The sequence below is a fragment of the Hemiscyllium ocellatum genome, chromosome 21, assembly GCF_020745735.1.
Source record: "Hemiscyllium ocellatum isolate sHemOce1 chromosome 21, sHemOce1.pat.X.cur, whole genome shotgun sequence".
NCBI classification, from domain to species: Eukaryota; Metazoa; Chordata; class Chondrichthyes; order Orectolobiformes; family Hemiscylliidae; genus Hemiscyllium; species Hemiscyllium ocellatum.
This window is the reverse complement of record NC_083421.1, coordinates 64,621,202-64,647,308: the sequence shown is the minus strand read 5'-3', so window position 1 is coordinate 64,647,308 and position 26,107 is coordinate 64,621,202. Positions and strand designations below refer to the sequence as shown.

Here is a 26,107-nt window from a genome sequence, read left to right as displayed (position 1 = left end):
TCTCACCCATTCCAACCTATCCCCCTCTCCCAACAGATTCTACAGCTATATTAAGAGTAATGGGGTGGCGAGAGAGAGGATAGGTTCCCTTAAAGATCAGCATGTGTGGAACCACAGGAGATGGGGGAGATTTTTAATGAATATTTCTTCACCATGTTTACTGAGGAGAGAATCATAAAGGCTAAGGAAATAGGCAAGTCAGTGGGGATGTTTTAGACTGCATACATATTACCAGAGAGCAGGTATTTGCAGCTTTAAAGCATATTGAGGTGGATAAATCCTCTGGGCCTCATCAACTCCATCCTTGGATGTTGTGGGAGGCTAGGGAAGAAATTGCAGAGGCTCTTGCAGAGATTGTCACTTCATCTTTAGCCACTGGTGTAGTCCCAGAAAACTGGAGGGTAGTTACTGTTGTTCCATTGCTTAAGAAAGGTAACAAAGACAAGCCTGGGAACTGCACACCAGTGAGCCTGACATCTTTGGTAGGCAAGTTGTTGGAGAGGATTCTGAGGGACAGGATCAACCAACAATTGGATAGACAAGATCTGATTCGGGATAGTCAGCATGGATTTGTGCATGGGAAGTCATGTCTGACAAATATTTTCAACGAGGTGACCAAAAGGATAGATGAAGGTAAGGCAGTGAATGTTGTCCACATGGACTTTAGGAAGGCCTTTGACAAAGTCCCACATGGCAAGCTAGTCATGAAGGTTAGGTCACGTGGGATCCAGGGACAGCTAACTAATTGGATTAAAAATTGACTCAATGATCGGACGCAGAGAGATGGTTGAAGGTTGTTTCCCTGACTGGAGGCCTGTGACTACTGGTATGCCACAGAGGGGCCAGTGCTGGGACCTTTGATGTGGATATGAATGGATAAGGCATGACTGGTAAGTGTGCAGACGATACAAAGTTAGGAGGTATCGTTGAAAGCGAGGAAGGTTATCAAAAATTACAGAAGGATCTTGATCAGATACTTAAAAATCACACAACACCAGGTTATAGTCCAACAGGTTTATTGGAAGCACTAGCTTTCAGAGGTGGTTGTGGAGTATAAGATCATAAGACACAAAATTTATAGCAAAAGTTTACAGTGTGATGTAACTGAAATTGATAAAGGCTTGGATTGTTTGTTAAGTCTCTCACTTTTTAGAATGAACATGTTGGTTTCAGTACTTTCATACATAAATCACAGAATGTTTTGAAAGTTACATTCTCAAGTGAGCTTTGGTGTCATGTTGGCCCAGATAATCATTGAAGGTGTGAGGTGCCCTGTGTGAGACTGTCTGTGCCACAATGTTCAGACTGATTCTAATCTAAAAAATCTTACATGGATTTATGCAGTTTTTGAGCAAAATAAAATGTAATTCTGCAAATACAAATTCTGTATGTGTGAGCGCATCAGAGACAGCTTGTGTATGAGAGGATCTGTATGAGTCCATAGGAGTGTGTGTCTGTATCTGTCTGTGAGTGTGCGTCAGTCTGTGTGTGTAGGTGTGTGTGTCTGTATGTATTTAGTGCAGTGGGGTCACCTGTAGTGTGAGATGAACCCAAGGTCCTGGTTGAGGCCATCCCCATGGGTACCGAACTTGGCTGTCAGCCTCTACTCGTCCACTTTGTGTTGTTGCCTGTCCCAAAGTCGGCCTTGGAGGATGGTCACCCAAAGGCCCAAGGTCGAATGTCCCAGACGGCTGAAGTGTTTTCTGACTGGGAGGGAATACATTTGTCTGTTGATTATTGTGCGGTGTCCATTCATCCGTTGCCATAGCCTCTGCTCGGTCTCACCAATGTACCATGCCTCAGGGCATCCTTGCCTGCAGCGTATGAGATAGACAACATTGGCCGAGTCGCATGAGTACCTGACACATACATGGTGGGCAGTGTCCCCGAGCATAATGATGGTATCTGTGTCAACACTCTGACATGTCTTGCAGCATCTACTGTGACAAAGTCCTGAAAACCAGGCAGTTTGCTATGAACAATGATCTGTTTGAGGTTTGATGGTTGTTTAAAGGTGAGAGGTGGAGGTGCGGGGAAGGTCTTGGCGAGGTGCTCATCCTCATCGATAATGTGTTGCAGGCTGCGAAGAACATGGCGTAGTTGTTCGGCTCCCAGGAAGCACTAGACAACGAAGGGTACCCTGTCGGTTGCTGATCATGTCTGTCTCCTGCGGAGGTCATTACTGTTCCTCGCTGTGGCACGTTGGAACTGGCGGTCAATGAGTTAAGAATCGTACCCGTTCTTATGAGGCATCCTCGCATACTTCCAGGTGCCTGTCACATTCCTTCTCATCTGAATAGCTCTTGTGTTTGTGTAGGGCTTGTCCACAGGGGATGGCTGTTTTAATATGTTGCAGGTGGAAGCTGGAGAGTGTAGCATGGTGAGGTTTTCCATGGGTTTACGGTAGAGTGAGGTGCTGAGGTGCCCATCCTTGATGGATATGCATGTATCCAAGAATGAGACAGATAGTTGAGAGTAGTCCATGGTGAGTTTGATGGTGGGTTGAAACTCGTTGATATCACTGTGTAGGTGTTTCAGTGACTCCTCATCATGGGAAGAGGAAGAAAATGTCATCAATGTACCCTGGTGTACAGTGTTCGTTGGAGGTCCTGCGTAGAGAAGTCTTGTTCGAACCTATACATAAAAAATTTGGCATACTGAGGTGCAAATTTGGTCCCCATGTTGTGGTCGAGGATAAAGTGGCTGAGTTGTAGGATGGTGCTCGGAGTTTGGCAGTTGTTGGTGTTGAGTACTGAGGCTGTTGCTGCAATGCCGGCATTGTGGGGGGTGCTGATGGAGAGTGCTGAAACATCCATTTCACTGGGTCCAATCCATCTCACACACTTCAGTCCTCACCCCCTTTCTCCCCTCCCACAACGGCAATACAGGGCCACTTGTCCTTACCTACGATCCGCCACAAGTTCACCTGTACCTCCACACACATCATCTATTGCATCCGCTGCACCCGACGTGGCCTCCTCTATATTGGTGAGACAGGCCGCTTACTTGCGGAACGCTTCAGAGAACACCACCGGGCCGCCCGAACCAACCAACCCAATCACCCCGTGGCTCAACACTTTAACTCTCCCTCCCACTCCACCGAGGACATGCAGGTCCTTGGACTCCTCCACCGGCAGAACACAACAACACGACGGCTGGAGGAGGAGCGCCTCATCTTCCGCCTGGGAACCCTCCAACCACAAGGTATGAATTCAGATTTCTCCAGTTTCCTCATTTCCCCTCCCCCCACCTTGTCTCAGTCGGTTCCCTCAACTCAGCACCGCCCTCCTCACCTGCAATCCTCTTCCTGACCTCTCCGCCCCCACCCCACTCCGGCCTATCACCCTCACCTTGACCTCCTTCCGCCTATCCCACCTCCATCGCCCCTCCCCCTAGTCCCTCCTCCCCACCTTTTATCTTAGCCTGCTTGGCTCTCTCTCTTATTCCTGATGAAGGACTTATGCTCGAAACGTCGAATTCTCTATTCCTGAGATGCTGCCTGACCTGCTGTGCTTTGACCAGTAACACATTTGCAGCTGTGATCTCCAGCATCTGCAGACCTCATTTTTACTCTTACCTACGATCCCACCAGCAACCCATCTCGAGAAAGAAAACACATTCCCTCAGCACTGACCATCTGAAAGTGCTCACTTGCTAGGCACCAACCATCTGACTGTGCAGCACTCCCTCAGCACTGACTCTTGACAGTGTGGCATGCTCTAGCAGTGACCTTCCGACAATGTGGCACTCCCTCAGCAGTGACCCTCCAACAATGTGGCATTCCCTCAGCACTAAACCTCAACAGTTTGGCACTCCCTCAGTGCTGACCCTCCGACAGTGCAGCACTCCCTCAGCGCTGACCCCCCGACAATGCCCACTCCCTCAGCGCTGACCCTCTGACCGTGCAGCACTCCCACAATGCTGACCCTCCGACAGTGCGGCACTCCCTCAGCACTGAACCTGTGACAGTGCGGCACTCCCTCAGCACTGACCCTCCGACAGTGCGGCACTCCCTCAGCACTGACCCTCTGACAGTGCGGCACTCCCTCAGCACTGACCCTGCGACAGTGCGGCACTCCCTCAGCACTGACCCTGCGACAGTGCGGCACTCCCTCAGCACTGACCCTCCGACAGTGCGGCACTCCCTCAGCACTGACCCTCCGACAGTGCGGCACTCCCTCAGCACTGACCCTGCGACAGTGCGGCACTCCCTCTTCACTGACCCTCCGACAGTGCGGCACTCCCTCAGCACTGACCCTGTGACAGTGCGGCACTCCCTCAGCACTGACCCTATGACAGTGCCCACTCCCTCAGCACTGACCCTCCGACAGTGCGGCACTCCCTCAGCACTGACCCTGTGAAGGTGCCCACTCCCTCAGCACTGACCCTCGGACAGTGCGGCACTCCCTCAGCACTGACCCTCCGACAGTGCGGCACTCCCTCAGCACTGACCCTGCGACATTGCGGCACTCCCTCAGCACTGACCCTCCGACAGTGCGGCACTCCCTCAGCACTGAACCTGTGACAGTGCGGCACTCCATCAGCGCTGACCCTCCGACAGTGCAGCACTCCCTCAGCACTGACCCTCCGACAGTGCGGCACTCCCTCAGCACTGACCCTGTGACAGTGCCCACTCCCTCAGCACTGACCCTCCGACAGTGCGGCACTCCCTCAGCGCTGACCCTCCGACAGTGCGGCACTCCCTCAGCACTGAACTGTGACAGTGCGGCATTCCCTCAGCACTGACCCTCCGACAGTGCGGCACTCCTTTAGCACTGACCCTCCGACAGTGCGGCACTCCCTCAGCACTGACCCTCCGACAGTGCGGCTTTCCCTCAGCACTGAACTGTGACAGTGCGGCATTCCCTCAGCACTGACCCTCCGACAGTGCGGCACTCCCTCAGCACTGACCCTCCGACAGTGCGGCACTCCCTCAGCACTGACCCTCCAACAGTGCGGCACTCCCTCAGCACTGACCCTCCAACAGTGCGGCACTCCCTCAGCACTGACCCTGCGACAGTGCGGCACTCCTTCAGCACTGACCCTCCGACAGTGCGGCACTCCCTCAGCACTGACCCTATGACAGTGCCCACTCCCTCAGCACTGACCCTCCGACAGTGCGGCACTCCCTCGGCACTGACCCTGTGAAAGTGCCCACTCCCTCAGCACTGACCCTCCGACAGTGCGACACTCCCTCAGCACTGACCCTCCGACAGTGCGGCACTCCCTCAGCACTGACCCTGCGACAGTGCGGCACTCCTTCAGCACTGACCCTCCGACAGTGCGGCACTCCCTCAGCACTGACCCTGCGACATTGCGGCACTCCCTCAGCACTGACCCTCCGACAGTGCGGCACTCCCTCAGCACTGAACCTGTGACAGTGCGGCACTCCATCAGCGCTGACCCTCCGACAGTGCAGCACTCCCTCAGCACTGACCCTCCGACAGTGCGGCACTCCCTCAGCACTGACCCTGTGACAGTGCCCACTCCCTCAGCACTGACCCTCCGACAGTGCGGCACTCCCTCAGCGCTGACCCTCCGACAGTGCGGCACTCCCTCAGCACTGAACTGTGACAGTGCGGCATTCCCTCAGCACTGACCCTCCGACAGTGCGGCACTCCTTTAGCACTGACCCTCCGACAGTGCGGCACTCCCTCAGCACTGACCCTGTGACAGTGCCCACTCCCTCAGCACTGACCCTCCAACAGTGCGGCACTCCCTCAGCACTGACCCTCTGACAGTGCGGCACTCCCTCAGCACTGAACTGTGACAGTGCGGCACTCCCTCAGCACTGACCCTCCGACAGTGCGGCACTCCCTCAGCACTGACCCTGTGACAGTGCGGCACTCCCTCAGCACTGACCCTGTGACAGTGCGGCACTCCCTCAGCACTGACCCTGTGAAAGTGCCCACTCCCTCAGCACTGACCCTGTGAAAGTGCCCACTCCCTCAGCACTGACCCTCCGACAGTGCAGCACTCCCTCAGCACTGACCCTCCGACAGTGCGGCTTTCCCTCAGCACTGAACTGTGACAGTGCGGCATTCCCTCAGCACTGACCCTCCGACAGTGCGGCACTCCCTCAGCACTGACCCTCCGACAATGCGGCACTCCCTCAGCACTGACCCTCCGACAGTGCGGCACTCCCTCAGCACTGACCCTCCAACAGTGCGGCACTCCCTCAGCACTGACCCTCCAACAGTGCGGCACTCCCTCAGCACTGACCCTGCGACAGTGCGGCACTCCTTCAGCACTGACCCTCCGACAGTGCGGCACTCCCTCAGCACTGACCCTATGACAGTGCCCACTCCCTCAGCACTGACCCTCCGACAGTGCGGCACTCCCTCAGCACTGACCCTGTGAAAGTGCCCACTCCCTCAGCACTGACCCTCCGACAGTGCGACACTCCCTCAGCACTGACCCTCCGACAGTGCGACACTCCCTCAGCACTGACCCTCCGACAGTGAGGCACTCCCTCAGCACTGACCCTCCGACAGTGCGGCACTCCCTCAGCACTGACCCTCCGACAGTGCGGCACTCCCTCAGCACTGACCCTGTGACAGTGCGGCACTCCCTCAGCACTGACCCTGTGACAGTGCGGCACTCCCTCAGCACTGACCCTCCGACAGTGCGGCACTCCCTCAGCACTGACCCTCCAACAGTGCGGCACTCCCTCAGCACTGACCCTGCGACAGTGCGGCACTCCCTCAGCACTGACCCTCCGACAGTGCGGCACTCCCTCAGCACTGACCCTCCGACAGTGCGGCACTCCCTCAGCACTGACTCTGTGACAGTGCGGCACTCCCTCAGCACTGACCCTCCGACAGTGCGGCACTCCCTCAGCACTGACCCTGTGAAAGTGCCCACTCCCTCAGCACTGACCCTCCGACAGTGCCCACTCCCTCAGCACTGACCCTCCGACAGTGCGGCACTCCCTCAGCACTGACCCTGTGACAGTGCCCACTCCCTCAGCACTGACCCTCCGACAGTGCGGCACTCCCTCAGCACTGACCCTGCGACAGTGCGGCACTCCCTCAGCACTGACTCTGTGACAGTGCGGCACTCCCTCAGCACTGACTCTGTGACAGTGCGGCACTCCCTCAGCACTGACCCTATGACAGTGCCCACTCCCTCAGCACTGACCCTGTGAAAGTGCCCACGCCCTCAGCACTGATCCTCCGACAGTGCGGCACTCCCTCAGCACTGACCCTCCGACAGTGCGGCGCTCCCTCAGCACTGAGCCTCCGACAGTGCGGCGCTCCCTCAGCACTGACCCTCCGACAGTGCGGCGCTCCCTCAGCACTGACCCTCCGACAGTGCGGCACTCCCTCAGCACTGACCCTCCGACAGTGCGGCACTCCCTCAGCACTGACCCTCCGACAGTGCGGCGCTCCCTCAGCACTGACCCTCCGACAGTGCGGCGCGCCCTCAGCACTGACCCTCCGACAGTGCGGCACTCCCTCAGCACTGACCCTCCGACAGTGCGGCACTCCCTCAGCACTGACCCTCCGACAGTGCGGCACTCCCTCAGCAGTGACCCTGCGACAGTGCGGCACTCCCTCAGCACTGACCCTCCGACAGTGCGGCACTCCCTCAGCACTGACCCTGTGACAGTGCCCACTCCCTCAGCACTGACCCTCCGACAGTGCGGCACTCCCTCAGCACTGACCCTGTGACAGTGCCCACTCCCTCAGCACTGACCCTCCGACAGTGCGGCACTCCCTCAGCACTGACCCTGTGACAGTGCCCACTCCCTCAGCACTGACCCTCCGACAGTGCGGCACTCCCTCAGCACTGAACCTCCGACAGTGCGGCACTCCCTCAGCACTGACCCTGTGACAGTGCCCACTCCCTCAGCACTGACCCTCCGACAGTGCGGCACTCCCTCAGCACTGACCCTCCGACAGTGCGGCACTCCCTCAGCACTGACCCTGTGACAGTGCCCACTCCCTCAGCACTGACCCTCCGACAGTGCGGCACTCCCTCAGCACTGACCCTCCGACAGTGCGGCACTCCCTCAGCACTGACCCTGCGACAGTGCGGCACTCCTTCAGCACTGACCCTCCGACAGTGCGGCACTCCCTCAGCACTGACCCTATGACAGTGCCCACTCCCTCAGCACTGACCCTCCGACAGTGCGGCACTCCCTCAGCACTGACCCTCCGACAATGCGGCACTCCCTCAGCACTGACCCTCCGACAGTGCGACACTCCCTCAGCACTGACCCTCCGACAGTGAGGCACTCCCTCAGCACTGACCCTGTGACAGTGCGGCACTCCCTCAGCACTGACCCTCCGACAGTGCGGCACTCCCTCAGCACTGACCCTCCGACAGTGCGGCACTCCCTCAGCACTGACCCTCCGACAGTGCGGCACTCCCTCAGCACTGACCCTGCGACAGTGCGGCACTCCCTCAGCACTGACCCTCCGACAGTGCGGCACTCCCTCAGCACTGACCCTCCGACAGTGCGGCACTCCCTCAGCACTGACTCTGTGACAGTGCGGCACTCCCTCAGCACTGACCCTCCGACAGTGCGGCACTCCCTCAGCACTGACCCTGTGAAAGTGCCCACTCCCTCAGCACTGACCCTCCGACAGTGCCCACTCCCTCAGCACTGACCCTCCGACAGTGCGGCACTCCCTCAGCACTGACCCTGTGACAGTGCCCACTCCCTCAGCACTGACCCTCCGACAGTGCGGCACTCCCTCAGCACTGACCCTGCGACAGTGCGGCACTCCCTCAGCACTGACTCTGTGACAGTGCGTCACTCCCTCAGCACTGACTCTGTGACAGTGCGGCACTCCCTCAGCACTGACCCTATGACAGTGCCCACTCCCTCAGCACTGACCCTGTGAAAGTGCCCACGCCCTCAGCACTGATCCTCCGACAGTGCGGCACTCCCTCAGCACTGACCCTCCGACAGTGCGGCACTCCCTCAGCACTGAGCCTCCGACAGTGCGGCGCTCCCTCAGCACTGACCCTCCGACAGTGCGGCACTCCCTCAGCACTGACCCTCCGACAGTGCGGCACTCCCTCAGCACTGACCCTCCGACAGTGCCCACTCCCTCAGCACTGACCCTCCGACAGTGCGACACTCCCTCAGCACTGACCCTGCGACAGTGCGGCACTCCCTCAGCACTGACCCTCCGACAGTGCGGCACTCCCTCAGCACTGACCCTGTGACAGTGCCCACTCCCTCAGCACTGACCCTCCGACGGAGCAACACTCCCTCAGCACTGACCCTCCGACAGTGCGGCACTCCCTCAGCACTGACCCTCCGACAGTGCGGCACTCCCTCAGCACTGACCCTCCGACAGTGCGGCACTCCCTCAGCACTGACCCTGTGACAGAGCGGGAGTACAGTCTGGATCTCTCTGTGCTGATCCTTCCCCTGAAGAAGAAGCTGTGAACATTCGGAGCGGTGTGTGTGGCCGGACAGTGAGTGTGTGTGTCCCTGTCCCCCCACCCCCGGGCGGTGTGTGTGTCCCTGTCCCCCCACCCCCGGGCGGTGTGTGTGCACTGACCTCTCTCTCTCTCCCCGCCTCCCCGCCCTCGAGTGCCCCACAAGCCGCTGGGAGTGAGCGGGGCCGGCAGCAGCGAGCAGCAGGTACCGTCTGACTCTCTCTCACTCGGGCCGTGAGCAAGGCCTCTCCCGGGGAGACCGACACCTGTCCCCGGCCCCGGACCCGGCCCCCGCCCCAGGCCGGGCTCCCCCACACCCGCCCCCGCCCGGGGCCGCGCGCTGCTTCGCGCCCGATTCCGGCCGCCGTCCGACGCCCATCCACTCGAGGCCTCAGGCTTCGGGCCTGCTCTTCGAGGGGAGGGAGGGGGCGGTCGGGGCAGGCGGGAGGGGGTGAGGGTAAGGGTGGGGAGAGGGGGTGAGGGGAGGGAGGGGGCGGTCGGGGCAGGCGGGAGGGGGTGAGGGTAAGGGTGGGGAGAGGGGGTGAGGGTAAGGGTGGGGGGAGGGGGTGAGGGTAAGGGTGGGGGGAGGGGGTGAGGGTGGGGGTGAGTGTGATGGGTGGAGGGGGGGTGAGTGTGATGGGTGGAGGGGAGGGTGGGTGAGTGTGGTGGGAGAGGGGTGGGGGTTGAGTGTGGTGGTGAAGGGAGAGGGTGAGTGTGGTGGGGGAGGGGGTGAGTGTGGTGGGGGAGGGGGTGAGTGTGGTGGGGGCAGGGAGTGGCATGAGTCTGGTGGGGGAGGGGAGGGTGGGGAGTGAATTGAGGGGAGGGGGGACAGGTAAGTGTGATGGGAGGGAGGGAAGGGGTTGAGTGTGGTGGGGGAGTGGAGGGAGTGTGTGGTTGGGGGAGGGGAGTGGCGTGAGTATGGTGGGGAAGGGGTTGAGTGTAGTGGGTGGAGGAGGAGGGGGTGGGTGTAGTGGGTGGAGGAGGAGGGGGTGGGTGTAGTGGGTGGAGGAGGAGGGGGTGGGTGTAGTGGGTGGAGGAGGAGGGGGTGGGTGTGGTGGGTGGAGGAGGAGGGGGTGGGTGTAGGTGGGTGGAGGAGGAGGGGGTGGGTGTGGTGGGTGGAGGAGGAGGGGGGTGGGTGTGGTGGGTGGAGGAGGAGGGGGTGGTGTGGTGGGTGGAGGAGGAGGGGGTGAGTGTGGTGGGTGGAGGAGGAGGGGGTGAGTGTGGTGGGTGGAGGAGGAGGAGGTGAGTGTGGTGGGTGGAGGAGGAGGAGGTGAGTGTGGTGGGTGGAGGAGGAGGGGTGAGTGTGGTGGGTGGAGGAGAGGGGGTGAGTGTGGTGGGTGGAGGAGAGGGGGTGAGTGTGGTGGGTGGAGGAGAGGGGTGAGTGTGGTGGGTGGAGGAGAGGGGTGAGTGTGGTGGGGGAGGGGGTGTGAGCATGGTTGGGGGGTGAGTGAGGTGGGGGGAGGGGTGAGTGAGGTGGGGGGAGGGAACGTGGTGAGTGAGGTGGGGAAAGGAGAGTGGTGAGTGTGGTATGGGAGGGAGGTGAGGGGGTAAATGTGGTGGGGAGGTGAGGGTGGAGGTGAGGGTGGTAGGTGGAGGGGAGGGTGAGGGTGGTAGGTGGAGGGGAGGGTGAGTGTGAAGGGTGGAGGGGGTGAGTGTGATGGGTGGAGGGGAGGGTGAGTGTGATGGGTGGAGGGGAGGGTGAGTGTGATGGGTGGAGGGGGGGGTGAGTGTGATGGGTGGAGGGGAGGGTGGGTGAGTGTGGTGGGAGAGGGGTGGGGGTTGAGTGTGGTGGTGAAGGGAGAGGGTGAGTGTGGTGGTGAAGGGAGAGGGTGAGTGTGGTGGGGGAGGGGGTGAGTGTGGTGGGGGCAGGGAGTGGCATGAGTCTGGTGGGGGAGGGGAGGGTGGGGAGTGAGTTGAGGGGAGGGGGGACAGGTAAGTGTGATGGGAGGGAGGGAAGGGGTTGAGTGTGGTGGAGGAGGGGAGGGAATGAGTGTGGTTGGGGGAGGGGAGTGGCGTGAGTATGGTGGGGGGTGGTGAGTGAGGTGGGGAGGGGGTTGAATGTGGTGAGGGAGGGGAAGGGATGAGTGTGGTGGGGAGGGGTTTGAGTGTGGTGGCGAAGGGAGATGGTGAGTGTGGTATGGGGAGGGGCTGAGTGTGGCGAGGGGAGGGGATGAGTGTGTTGTGGGGAGGGGAGGGGCTGAGTGTGGCGGGGGGAGGGGATGAGTGTGTTGTGGGGAGGGGAGGGGGTGAGTGTGGTAGGGGGGAGGGGGTTGAGTGTGGTGGGGGAGGGCAGGGGGTGAGTGCGGTGTGGGGAGGGGAGAGGAGGGGTGAGTGTGGTATGGGGAGGGGGTTGGGAGTGGAGGAGGGGAGGGAAGGGGATTGAGTATGGTGGGAGAGGGGAGGGGTGAGTGTGGTGAGGGGTAGGGGATGAGTGTGGTGGGGGGAGTGTGTTGAGTGTGGGTGGAGGGGAGGGTGTTGAGTGTGGTGGGGGGGGGGGTTGAGAGTGGTGGGGGTAGGGGTCAGTGAGGTGGAAGGGTTGTGAGTGTGGTGGGGGGAGGGGAGGGGGTGTGAGTGTGATGGGGGAGGGGGTGTGAGTGTGATGGGGGAGGGGGTGTGAGTGTGGTGGGGGGAAGGGAGGAGGTGAGTGTATGATGGGGAGGGGAGGGGCTGAGTGTGGTGGGGGAGGGGCGGGTGTTGAGTGTGGTGGGGGTGGGGATGTGAGGGGAGGGGTGTGAGTGTGGTGGGGAGGGGAGGGAGTTGAGTGTGGTTGGGGGAGGGGAGGGTGTGAGTGTGGTTGGGGCAGGGGTGAGGGCGTTGGAGGGAGGGAATGGGGTGAGTGAAGTGGGGGAGGTGATGACTGAGGGGGAGGAGGATGGGGTGGGTGAGTGTGGTAGGGGTGGGGAGGGGATGAGTGTGGTAGGGGTGGGGGGCGGGGAGGGAATGAGTGAGTTGGGGGAGGGGAGGGGTTGATTGAGGTAGGGGAGGGGGTGAGTGAGGTGTGGGGCAGAAGGTGAGTGAGTTGGGAGGAGGGGAGGGGAGTGAGGGTGGTGGGGGGAGGCAGGGCTTTGAGGGTGCTTGGGGGAGTGGGGTGAGTGAGGTTGGGGAGGGGGATGAGTGTGGTGGGGTGTGGGTGCTGGGAGGGTGAGTGAGGGGGAGGAGGATGGGGTGGGGGAGGGAAAGGTGGTTCAGCCCTGTGTAGAACTCCAGGGAAAGTGTGGGGAGGGAGAGAGGGTGGGCGGTCAGTCATTTGGAGACAATGCCTGGGCTCCCATTGATGCCCAGGACTGTTCTCGGCAGCATTTCAGTAAGCTGAGTTCATTTTAAATCATTTGTAAACAAAATACATGATCAGTGTTGAAACATCTCTTTGATATAATGTTTCTATCGGGACCCTGAGATATTCTTCAGATAATCCGAAATTTGGAGAATCGAGGTTCCTATAAATATGGACTTCAGTACAGCATTTGATAAGACCCATGCAATAAGCTATTACACAAAATACGGAGTTTCAGGGTTGAAGGTGATTTCGCGGTTTGGATCAGAAATTGCCTAGCTGAAAGAAGACAGAGGGTGGTGGTTGATGGGAAATATTCATACTGTAGCTCAGTTACCAGTGGTGTACCGCAAGGGTCTGTTTTGGGGCCACTGCTGTTTGTCATTTATAAAAAAATGATCTGGAGGTGGGCATGGTGGCTCAGTGGTTAGCACTACTGCCTCACAGCCCCAGGGATCCAGGTTCAATTCCAAACTTGGGCAACTGTCTGTGTGGGGTTTGCACATTTTCCCCGTGTCTGCGTGAGTTTCCTCTGGGTGCACCGGTTTCCTCCCACATTCCAAAAATGTGCAGATCAGGTGAATTGGCCATGCTAAATTGCCCATAGTGTTAGGTGCATTAGTCAGGGGTAAATGTGGGGTAATGGGTCTGGGTGGGTTGCTCTTCGGAGGGTCGGTGTGGACTTGTTGGGCCGAAGGGCCTGTTTCCACACTGTAGGGAATCTAATCTAATAGAAGGATGGGTTAGTAAATGTACGGTTGACACTAAGTTGGCAGAGTTGTGGATGGTGCCAAAGGATGTTGTGGGTTACACAGGGACATAGATAAGATGCATAGCTGAGCAGAGAAGTGGCAAATGGAGTTTAATAAATGTGAGGTAGTTCACTTCGGAAGAAGTAACAGGAATACAGAGTACTGGGCTAATGGTAAGATTCTTGGCAGTGTAGATGAACAGAGAGATCTCGGTGTCCAGGTGCATAAATCCCTGAAAGTTGCTACCCAGGTTGATAGGGTTGTTAAGCAGGCATATGGTGTGTTCGTGGTTATTGCTTGGGGGATTGCGTTTCGGAGCCACGAGATCATACTTCAGCTGTACAAGACATTGGTAAGGCCGCACTTGGAGTATTGTGTACAGTTCTGGTCACCGCATTATAGGATGTGGAAGCTTTGGAAAGGGTGCAGAGGAGATTTACTAGGATGTTGCCTGGTATGGAGGGAAGGTCTTACGAGGAAAGGCTGAGGGAACTGAGGCTGTTTTCATTGGAGAGAAGAAGGTTGAGAGGTGACTTAATCGAAACGTATAAGATATTCAGAGGGTTAGATAAGATGGACAGTGAGAGCCTTTTTCTGCAGATGGTGAAGGCTAACACGAGGGGATATAGCTATAAATTGAGGGGCGATAGATTTCGGACAGATATCAGGGATAGTTTCTTTACTCAGTAGTAGGAACGTGCCTGCATATTTATAGACTCACCATCATTGGACGTTTATGTGGATAAGTGAGCTGAGAGCAGTCTCATTTTACTGACAAAAACAGAAATTGCTGGAAAAGCTCAGCAAGTCTGGCAGCATCTGTGGAGAGAAATCAGAGTTAACGTATTGAGCCAAGTGACCCTCAGAACTCACACTTCATCTGATGAAGGAGCAGCGCTCTGAAAGCTTGCAATTTCAAATAAACCTGTTGGACTATAACCTGGTGTTGTGTGACTTCTGACCTTGTCCACCTCAGTCCGACACCGGTAACTCCACATCTGTGTGTGTAGCGTGAGGATGATATCAGGTTTGGTCCAATAACACACAGACACCCACAGTCTATTAATGTGTGACACATAACCACAAGGTCTGTGTTCTAAAGCTTTTGGCTTCAAGCCTCACTGTGGAGATGAGCTATGATGGATGTTGTTTCTGCCAGATTCCTGGAAATGTCATCTCTTAGGTGAGACATTAAACCAAGGTACCTTCTACCTTTTCAGGAGGATGTAGAAAGCGGGGAAATTCTCCCAGGTGTTTTGACTGATGTCTCTCCTTCAAACAACATGACTAAAACATGATCAAACTAGTTATTTTGTTGCAGTTTGCGGGACTTTGCCACATTTTTAGGTTAGAACAGTTGAAAGGACCTTTATTGACTGTAATATACTCATGGATTTCCTGAGGCCATGAAAGGTGTTATGGAAATGCAACTCTTCTTGAGAAATGTTGAGGGAGAAACCGAGAGCAAGAATATTTCTGAAGCACACAGCAATTTTTAAAATGTCACCAGTTAATGCCACAGCCCTTTTGATTTTCTTTTTTCCCTGTGCTGTTTCATTTACAGGATGTGAGTGGAGGAACTACAGGGACCACGTGTCTGGGATGTCACCTCTCTGCTATGATGTTCTTCACGGGTTTGCCACCTGTCTCTGTGGTACAGACAGATTGGCATCCGTTTGGGGCGTCCCGAAACTTCAGCCTCCCTGTGAGCTTCTCTGACTCTGGAGAGGAGTTCTCTCTGCAGAGTGCTGTCAGCGTGGATGTGAAAATGATCATCGAAAACTTGCAAGCTACTGACTCAGCTTGTGCCATGAACAGTGAACCCAGCAGCCAGGCACAAACAAACACAGCCCCAAAACGGCGAAGTGAGGGCATGTTAGACAGAAGCTCCATCAGAATTTTAAAAGGGGCTGCTGTGGAAGAGCTGAAGCCTGCTTATCCATCCTGCACACTTGACACAGAGGAATCCAACTTGGGTCGCTGCACCCTGGATTCCGACAGTGATGAGTCTGTCGACCGAGATATAGAAGAAGCAATTCAGGAATACTTGAAAAAGAAAACAGAAAATCCATCCTTCACTTCGAAAGCCAGTGGCACAAATGTTCTCCCAGGGACACACACAGCCATTGAGAATTCTGCTGCAAAGATCAGCAATGGTATTTCACAGGGAAACGAAGGAGTGAACCCACCCAAAATTGCGAATATTGTCAGCCGAGAGCCTGCAGAATCCAGATGCTCTTCCCCCTGCAGTATCAGCAGCAACGACTCCTTTGAACTGAGTATACAGGCAGAGATTGAAAGGTTCTTGCAGGAGAAGAGGAATAGGGAGACTGGCAACAACAGCAGCCCCAAGAGCGAGGCTGTTTCTGTGGGGAGGACAGAGCAGAAAGAAAATCTGGTGAAGGTAGGACAGAAGAAGAGAAAGAGGTGCATCAAATCCAGTGCAGGGACCCAGCGCAATCCTGTTCCACAGCCAGTGATCAACACAAACTCTCAGGTTGGCAACACTAAATCAAGCCAGTTTAGGAAATCTGAAGCTGTCTGCAGCAGTGAGAAAGGCAGTGAAGGAAACCCTAAGAGTTATAAAAATGTGGCTAGCAGGAAAAAGGCAAGATCACGGCATCGCTTTAAGGAACTCCACAAGAGCAGCAATACCCAGTGGGGTCTCAGTGCTGAATTCACTGAGTCAAAGGTGAATCCTGTTAATGCACAAGTAGAATTGTCTGATTCTAGCAGCGATGATGGGATTGAAGAAGCCATTCAACTTTACCAATTGGAACAAAAGAAAGGGAAAACTAAGGATGTAGCCTTTGTCCTTGGCTTATTACCTCACAAGTCCCCTCAAAAATATGCTGATATGACTTCTCCTATGAGAAGCAGAGAGAAAGAAAGACTGCAGACAGCTATGAGCAAGAGAAATTGTATCCCGAAGCCTGGGCGACCCTGTCCTGCCAACCTTTCTGATACTGACACGAGTGACAGTGATGACTGTTTAATACAAACCGAGAGAAATACCACAGATTCCAGGCTTGGTTGGAAAGAAACATTTCAGTCTGAGACTCTGTCAGAATCTTCCCCAAAATGGGAAAGGTCTCTTATGACCAAAGTGCAGTCACCTGCAGACAGTATATTAGGTGGTGCTCCTTCAGAAAAGGGGGAGCATGCGGGCAAAGGCAAGACAAGCTGTGAATACACCAATGTTGCCTCCAAGCAGGTCACGCTTTCTTCAGATAGTGAAAGCAGTTCTGCAGACAGCAGTGACAGCATTGAAAAAGAAATTCAAAATTACTTGGCTCTGAAAGCAAGCCAAAGCAGTCAGAAATCCAGCAAAGTCAGGACTGAGAGTGATCTGGACAGAAACTTCTCCCAAGAACCAAAGATTGAAGACAATCTGAACACCTCTCCATCTTTGTTTATTTCTTTGTCTTCGTCTTCATCTCAGACATCATTGTTACAAAAGAAAAGACTGAAGAATAATGTCGGTTCTGGTCATAAACTTGAAAAGGAGAAACTGAGAGAAAGTCAACCACATGAGTCCAGTGTGGAAGCTCTTGTGTTAACTAACAATTCAACTGTCACCTCCAAGATTAATCTTAAAGGTAGTTCATCAGGGCAAACCATACCTGACATGAGTAACATATGGTACAGCATGACTCTCAGTCAAAATCAAGAGAAATTGTCTCCCAAGGATCGGGTTGGAGAGAAACAGTCCACTGTTAAGGCTGTCCATGACTCTTGGCAGACAGATGAGAAGAGTAGCTCACTGGATAGTGACGAAGACTTGGATAGAGCTACAAAGGATCTCTTGCAAACCAGGAAGAAACTGGGGAAAAGATCAAGAGATATGAAGAACCGGTGCAAGAAACGAGTGCGGTTTACAGGAGCAGAGGTTCTTACTTACTCTGAGCAAAGCACAGGAATCGGTGACAAAACGCTCTGGACCACGGGAGAAGGCTACACTGTTAGCCACGGCCCCTTAAAAAGCTGCTTATCAAAAAGTAACAAGAGCGCTTGCAGACGTTATTTAGACTCGAAGAGTAAAGGGAATAAGAAGACCGAAGAGCATTCAGATTGTGAAGGCAACAGCAAAATGACCAGTATCAGAAATCTCAAGGTTGGTTTGTCGTGTGGTACTGCGTTCAGCACAGCTGATGGGCAAACTTGGAAAAATATAACAATTGAGAACAGCAGTTCTGCAGATAGTGATGATGGGATTGAGCAAGAAATTCTGAAGTTCCTTGCTGAAAAGGCCCGAGCAAATAGCAGGTTGAACGAGCCTACAGATGATCCAAACACGGTGCATGGATTTAAAAGACAAGAGGAGGAGAACAAACGGTCGGAAATGACAGACTTGGACAGGACTCTGTCTACCCTCCCTCAACAAGCTGAGGGATCTCACAGGGTTCATATGAAGGGGCCATGTCGCTTGGAAGATGAGCCCACAGCTGGGTATTTTCAGAGAGAAGTGGAAAGGGCTGGGACTGAAAGCAAGACTAATATTAACCAGCAGGATCTGCTACAGAACATTTATGGTACCTGTCGTGCACAGTGCCAGAATGAAGACAAATACACCTTAGGAGAACCACCAGCAACTTCCAAAACTGAGACTAAGGCTGGAATTGTTCCAGGAAGTTTGCAAGTTGACAACATAGTCTGCCCGGGGAAAGGAGTATGTCGCAGTGATGTCCTTGAGGACAAAAAGATGACTACTAGCCTAGAGAACATTCAGAGGAAAACAACGCAGTCCTTGGCTTCTGAACAGAGTGTGCCATATGTCAACTCCAAATTGTTGCTAACAGGACAATCTAAACCGCAAGCTGGCCAAATCAGATCGCCCAAGCAAACTGTAAATAAATTGTGGAATACCTTCCAGACTGACTGTCTCAGTGACACTGAATCAGTGAGCCAGGAGAATGGAACCTGCAGAAGGGGACAGTATTCCAGGGACAATCGGTCAGGTCTTGGTCGTGGTACAAACCAAAGCTCACAAGCTGTGGTTAACACTCTCTCCCATGTAGGCTGGGCAGGTCGTGCGAAAATGAAGAGTGAGAAAGATAAAAATCAAGGTCAACCTTTAGCATCTCTGCTGCCATCAGTTGGTGCTCAGTGCAGTGAAGTGAGCCAGCTACCTAGTATTGTAGGGCAAGAGCAAAGTGACCATAATTATCAGAGTGGAATGAAGAGTGAGGAGAGGGACTACAGTGATGCGACATGCACACACTCTAACTGTGAGACTTTGTATCTCTGCGAAATGTCAGGAGCGTGCAGCTGTTTGCCAATTGGTGAACCTACCGTAGCCTCAGCCCACAAGGAAGGCAGCAGTGTAGAACAGAGAGTCGACAGTATAGAAGCAGCAAGTGCAACAGAAACACTGATTGCTGAGGAAGCTTCTAAAGGGGAGGCAAGCAGCAAGTGCAAGAGTGGAGGAACTGGGGTTACTCTCCTCAGCATTCAGTGCCAGCCACTGAGCCAGACTTCGTCAGGATCTAAGATTGAGGAGCAAAACGACAAGGGTTCAAGAGCAGAGGAGGCAGCACAGGGGAACAGTCCTGAAGCTTTTTACGACAGAGCTAGCGATCATTCAGATGATGACAGTAGAGTGGACACTGACAGGTCAGGACTGCAGAGGCAGGGGGCTGAGGTGTAAGTATGTTATACAGTAGCACATCTCTGAATTTTTATGATACGGTCACAATGTTCAGTCTAGATTTCTTTGTGGGACAGGAAGGTTATGGTATGTAAGCTTCTGGATTAAATCAATGTTGTTGAAGGTGTATCTTTTATACTCTGTTAAAAGTAATTAATTTGATAAAGAATACAGCTCTTTAGATAAACAAATTTCTTTTCAGAGCTGTAAGACCGTCCCCTTATCCACCCAGTGAAATATGGTTGGGGTAGGCACTTTGTCTAGCTTCCAGTTCAATCTCTGCATTTGCATCTCCCTATCTCTATGGACACATTCCAGTCATGAAGACCACTGCAGGACACACTGTTGTTCCATTCAGTGATACTGAAGCAGCCTAGCATGAGTTCAGCATTTCATAAAGACCTGTGATGAGCTAATTGCTTAGAGCCAGGGATGTACCAGCCAGCCTCAGCATCATGGAGGTTATCAGAGGGAAGGGACCAGCCCCAGTCAGTGCTCCTGCTCTGGGATAGGGACAGAGTGGATGCTCTCCTCCATTGCCTCCTGTGGGCTCACAGGTGAATGACAGTCAGAGATGACAGTTGAGATGACAATAGGGCCATATATCTTGAATAGAAATTACACCCTTGAGTTTTTTTGAACGTGCTTGCTGACACCTTCTGTGTTCAAGCTTTCTTTCATCCCTGGAGACTAACAAGGCTGTGTTTAGCTGTGCTTCAATTTGAAACTGGCAGCATGTGACTCAGGACCCTGTGAAGGGGAAGGGGGTGAGCAACATGACCGATCCTGCAAGGGGGCATTAATTTTATGTGTTTTTGTGTGTCAGTGATTCTGTGTACACAGGTGCCTGTGGAGATTAGGAATATAGATGTTGAGAAATCAGGTATTTCTGTTTTCTGCAGTGAGACTATGTGTAAGGGCTGAATGCTCCTAGGTCAGTTACAGCATAGGCAGGTACAGAGTAAAGCCCCATCTGCCCTACTCCCAACAATGTGCCTTAATTCTCTAAGCACTTCATGCCCTACTGTACACAAGTGTAATAGCTTGTCATTTCCTGTGCACTAGCCATCTTTTGTAGACCCTCAGAACTGAGATTGCTGATCCTTCTGTCAGACTATGGGCAGTCAGTGGCTGGAACCTACTTGCCCCTCAGTATGGCCACCTGCGTCGGTCTGACCAAGGTGAGAATCTCTGTTTCACACCGATTGCTGTAGATTCGGAACCTACATTCTCATTGACAATATTCACTGGATCATGGGTTCTAATTCAGTTAGTGAAGGTGGAGCCTGACAACTCTGATTGTTTTTATTCCAGTTACCTGTGTTATTTTGAATATGTTGTTTTGTGATTAATTTTATTTCCAAAAGAGACCTGAGGGATTGGGGTCTCCTTTACCCTAAGCTACTTGGCAATGTCAGCATTGGTGAGCAATCTCTGATTTGGGAGTAACTTCATTGAAAAGAAAAATAGGCCCCACAAGTTTACATTGACCTGAGGCTGATGTTTGGCCTTTGGCTAACTGCAGGAACTCTCATTACCACACACTCATTCTGTAAAGATTTAACAGCTAAACTTTACTGCAGAGGTTTTCAAATGGAGTGGGAAACGCTTTTGACACCAAAATAAATAATCTTTCTTCCCCTACCTTTCATTGACTTAGCAAATCTCAGGCAAGGGTAGGCACTGCTAGGATCGGAAGGGGAGGTATCTGAATACCATTCAGCTGAAAATTGGCTTAGCTATGATACCCTCTGGCCTATAACACTCAGGGTGAGGTATTGTGGGGCAATCAACATGTGTAGAAAAATACTGCAGGAATGGAGGGAAGAGCAGTTAAGCAAATTTTGATTTTATAGAAAGCCAATGTTGGTTCAGGGCATAGATATATATGCAGACAAACACGCACTGGAAGCAAAATCTGTATTTTCTCTGACTTTGATATTGAAATGTGAAATCTGTACAGATGGTTCATACTCCAAGAGTATAGGCTTGCATTGAATTTAATGAGTTCTCTTAATTTTTTAGCTCTTTATATGTATATGTGAAGTCAAACATCATTATGCTGCAAAATCCCACTGAGCAACCCATAATTAGGTTTAAATGTATGGGTTCCAACCCTCTCTGATTCTGTACACCGCATTGTCACAGAGATTCAATCAGGAAAACTAACAAATAACATTCCTGAAGAAAACACCTTCTCTCATTAGAATGCGTATAAGTGTTGTTCACAGTGATTTTATAAAATGTGTGAACTGGCATGATGCAAATAACTTGAGGAAGATTTATTCTGTGCTGTCTCTATCAACCCAAAATGACAGTATAACTCATCAGTAGAATTCTGACCGACTGAGTCTGGAGAGAGCATGTCTTTGATTTACATTTCTCTGTGACATATCTAGAAATACATCCAGCGACTTACCTAGAAATAGCAACCGATTCCCTAGGAGCAGCCTGATCAGAGTGGTAGCTGCATCTTTCAAAACAGTGCAGTGGCTTTCCATTCTTGTACAGCAGCACAAGTGATGTGTCAGGGAGGTGTACAACAGCAGAGAGGTGACAGATAGAAATCTGGCAGGTCTCCAGGCTCCTCACAGCAACCTCACTGATCCAGAGTTTGATGACCTTTGGACTGGATAGGCATTCCAATAGTTTTAGTACAATTCCTGATTTTGGGGTGAAGATGTGTTCAAAGGCCTGTCCAGCAATGCTGATGAATTATTTAAAGTGGAATTTATTTCCCTGACGTTGTCATTCTGATTTAGTTCCGATGACAGCACTGATATTGGATATTCTTTATCATCAGAATGTTGCTCCTGTCTCTGTTTTACATCCATTTTTGTTTTTAGTGTACATGTCGCCAAATGCTGTCTTGTGAAATTTGCTTCTGATGTTGAAAGTACTCCTTAGTTTTTGCCTGAGGGGTATTGATGCACATACTTTTTAACAAATTTGTGAAAATTATTTAAATTATACAGTCTACATGACATTTACCTAATAAATAACACAGACCTGGGTTTGTGATGGTGGTGGTTTTTGTAGATGAACCTCATGGGGACAGACCTCTGTTTGTCACTGACCACTCTCCCTCCCACTGTCCCTCTTTCTTCCCATCCTTACTGACCCTGCAAGTGTGTATGAAGACTTTCTGTTTGCTATTTCTAATGTGTTCATCATAGTCATAGTTTGTAAATACTACTCTTTCACCACGTTTATTAAAATTCACTCATGGCACCTGGTTGATGCTGGCTGGGCCAGCATTTATTGCTTCTTACTTGAGATTATGATGGTGAACTGCCTTCTTGAACCACTGAGGTCCATATGGTGTATATACATCTGCAATGCCCATAGAAAGGGAATTCCTGGGTTTTGACCCAAAGACACTGAAAGAATGGCAATATATTTCCAAGTCAGGATGTGAGTGACTTTGAGGGGAACTTGGGGTGGTGTTCCCATGTATCTGCTGTCCTTGTCTTTCTAGATGGAAGTGGTTGTGGCTTTGGAAGGTGATGTCTTAAGGAGCCTTGGTGAATTTTTTTAGCACATCTTGTAGATAGTACACGCTGCTGCGACTGAGTGTCAATGGTGACGGGAGTGGATAGTACACGCTGCTGTGACTGAGTGTCAGTGGTGGCGGGAGTGGATAGTACACGCTGCTGCGACTGAGTGTCAGTGGTGGCGGGAGTGGATAGTACACGCTGCTGCGACTGAGTGTCAGTGGTGGCGGGAGTGGATAGTACACGCTGCTGCGACTGAGTGTCAATGGTGGCGGGAGTGGATAGTACACGCTGCTGTGACTGAGTGTCAATGGTGGCGGGAGTGGATAGTACACGCTGCTGCGACTGAGTGTCAGTGGTGGCGGGAGTGGATAGTACACGCTGCTGCGACTGAGTGTCAGTGGTGGCGGGAGTGGATAGTACACGCTGCTGCGACTGAGTGTCAGTGGTGGCGGGAGTGGATAGTACACGCTGCTGTGACTGAGTGTCAGTGGTGGCGGGAGTGGATAGTACACGCTGCTGCGACTGAGTGTCAATGGTGGCGGGAGTGGATAGTACACGCTGCTGCGACTGAGTGTCAGTGGTGGCGGGAGTGGATAGTACACGCTGCTGTGACTGAGTGTCAATGGTGACGGGAGTGGATAGTACACATTGCTGCGACTGAGTGTCAATGGTGGCGGGAGTGGATAGCACACATTGCTGCGACTGAGTGTCAGTGGTGGTGGGAGTGGATAGTACACGCTGCTGCGACTGAGTGTCAGTGGTGGCGGGAGTGGATAGTACACGCTGCTGTGACTGAGTGTCAGTGGTGGCGGGAGTGGATAGTACACGCTGCTGCGACTGAGTGTCAGTGGTGGCGGGAGTGGATAGTACACGCTGCTGCGACTGAGTGTCAGTGGTGGCGGGAGTGGATAGTACACGCTGCTGCGACTGAGTGTCAGTGGTGGCGGGAGTGGATAGTACACGCTGCTGCGACTGAGTGTCAGTGGTGGCGGGAGTGGATAGTACACGCTGCTGCGACTGAGTGTCAATGGTGGCGGGAGTGGATAGTACACACTGCTGTGACTGAGTGTCAGTGGTGGCGGGAGTGGATAGTACACGCTGCTGCGACTGAGTGTCAGTGGTGGCGGGAGTGGATAGTACACACTGCTGTGACTGAGTGTCAGTGGTGGCGGGAGTGGATAGTACACGCTGCTGCGACTGAGTGTCAATGGTGGCGGGAGTGGATAGTACACACTGCTGTGACTGAGTGTCAATGGTGGCGGGAGTGGATATTTTTGGGAACAGTGCTGATTAAGTGGGATGCTTTGTCCTGGATGATGTCGAGATTCTTCAGTGTTGTTGGAGCTGCACCCTTCCAGGCAAGTGGGGAGTATTCCATTACACTCCTGACTTGTGCCTTTTAGATTGGGAAAGGCTTTGGGAAGTCAGGTGAATTACTAATCACAGTATTCCTAGCCTCTGACCTGCTTTTAGAAACATAGAATCTAGGAGCAGGAGGAGGCCAGTTGGCTGTTTGGGCTGCCAGTGCCATTCAGTAGGATCCTGGCTGATCCTCGATCTCAATGCAATATCCCCCTTTCTTCCCTCATATCCCTTAATGCCTCTAAAATATTGTTTTAGAATCATCCATCTCTTTCTTGAATATATTCAGTGACTTGGCCTCCAGAGCTTCTGTGGTAGAGAATTCCCCAGGTTCACTAGCTTTCAAGTAAAGAAATGTTTCCTTATCTCACTCCTGAATGGTCTACCCCATATCTTGGTCTTCCGTGGTTCTCTACTCCCCAACCAGGGATAACCTTCTCCCTGCATCTAATCCGTCCAGCCTTGTTGGAATTCTGTATGTTTCAATCAAATCCTCCTCATCCTTCTAAACTCTAGTCAATTCAAGCCCAGTTGAACCAATCCCTCCTTCTAGGACAGTCCTGCAATCCCCAATATCAGCCTGGTGACCTTCCGCTGTATTCCCTCTGTGGCAAGTATGTTGTTTCTTAGGTGGAGATACCACCTGCAATACTCACCTGTGGTCTCACCAAGGCCCTATATAACTGCAAAAAGATAGCCTTCCAAGTTGCTTGCTGCACTTACCTGACTACTTTCATTGACTAGTGTACAAGAACACCCAGATCCCTTTGAACATCCATCCTTCTCAATATATCACCATTTAAATATTAACGTTCCTTTCTTTCTTTTCACACTGAAGTGTGTAACTTCACATTTAGCTACATTGTACTGTAACTGCTGAGTTTTTGCCCAGTAACTCAACTCAAGTTACATTGAAGTCTCTTTGCCTCCTCCTAACAACTCACAATTCTGCCAAGTTTTGACATCAGCCAATTTAGAAATGTTGCATCACGTTCCCTCATGTGGGTCATTTGTGAATAGTTGGGGCCCAAGCACTGATCTTTGTGCTACCCCATTAGTCATTGCCTGCCACTTGGAAAAGACCTATTAATGAGTTTTGAGAAGATTTGTAGCTTAGGTTGAGGTTCTGGATGTAGGATCAGGCAGCACTGCTGATGATTTCTGCTTCCTATTTATATGTTTGGATTTTTTGGAGTTCATGATGTCATTTCCTGTTCTTTTTCTCAGGGACGGTAAATGGGGTCCAAGTCAATGTGTTTATTGATAGAGTTCAAATTGGAATACCGTGCTTCTTGGGAATTCTCGTGCGTGTCTCTGTTTGGCTTGTCCTAGGATGGATGTGTTGTCCCAGTCGAAGTCGTGTCCTTCCTTATCTGTATGTGAGGATACTAGTGAGAGAGATTCACTACTCAGACCCTTGGTATCATGGTAGCCAACAAGCCCACAAAAACGGATACCCGCGCAATTTCATCAACAGATGCCTAAGGGAAAGACAACGGAACGAGGACATGCCGCAACCCAAAGGACTAGCCACACTCCAATACATCAAGAGCATTTCCGAACTGACAGCCAGACTACTGCGACCACTAGGACTCATAACAGCACACAAACCAACAGCCACTCTCAGACAACAACTCACCAGGACAAAGGACCCGATACAGCATGAGCAAAACCAACGTAGTGTACAAAATCCCATGCAAGGACTGCACAAAACACTACATAGGACAAACAGGAAGACAGCTAATGATCCGCATCCATGAACACCAACTAGCCATGAAACGACACGACCAGCTATCCTTAGTAGCCACACACACAGATGACAAGCAACATGAATTCGACTGGGACAACACTACTATTGTCAAACAGAGAAGAGCCAGGGAATTCCTAGAGGGATGGCAGTCATCCACAGATTCTATCAACAAACACATCGACCTGAATCCAATATACCGGCCACTGCAGCGGACAGCAACTGACAACCGGAAGCGGCAGAGACAAACCACTATAAATGCCAGAGGAAACATCACAGAAGCGCTTCACAGGAGGCTCCCAAGCACTGAGGATGTCACCTAGAAAGGGGATGAAACGTTTGCAACACAAACTCCCAGCTCGGCGAACAGAACCACAACAACAAGCAACTGAGCTACAAATCTTCTCCCAAACCTTGACCACCAACACA

The 26,107-nt window shown here is 52.7% G+C and overlaps 1 protein-coding gene across 5 annotated transcripts; it reads left to right on the top strand.

The window, feature by feature from the left end:
- The first annotated feature begins 9,166 nt into the window (after positions 1-9,166).
- On the top strand, positions 9,167-22,064 carry ppp1r26 (protein phosphatase 1, regulatory subunit 26). Of its 5 annotated transcripts, none has more exons than XM_060841657.1 (2): positions 9,167-9,418; positions 14,990-22,064. In XM_060841657.1, the coding sequence occupies exon 2, from the start codon at positions 15,044-15,046 to the stop codon at positions 19,070-19,072; it is 4,029 nt and encodes a 1,342-aa protein (XP_060697640.1). In that variant the 5' UTR covers positions 9,167-9,418; positions 14,990-15,043; the 3' UTR covers positions 19,073-22,064. The 5 variants fall into 5 exon arrangements, with proteins under 5 accessions (XP_060697640.1, XP_060697637.1, XP_060697639.1 ...); XM_060841654.1 differs by having other exon boundaries at positions 9,167-9,435; XM_060841656.1 differs by having other exon boundaries at positions 9,167-9,441.
- Positions 22,065-26,107: the final 4,043 nt, after the last annotated feature.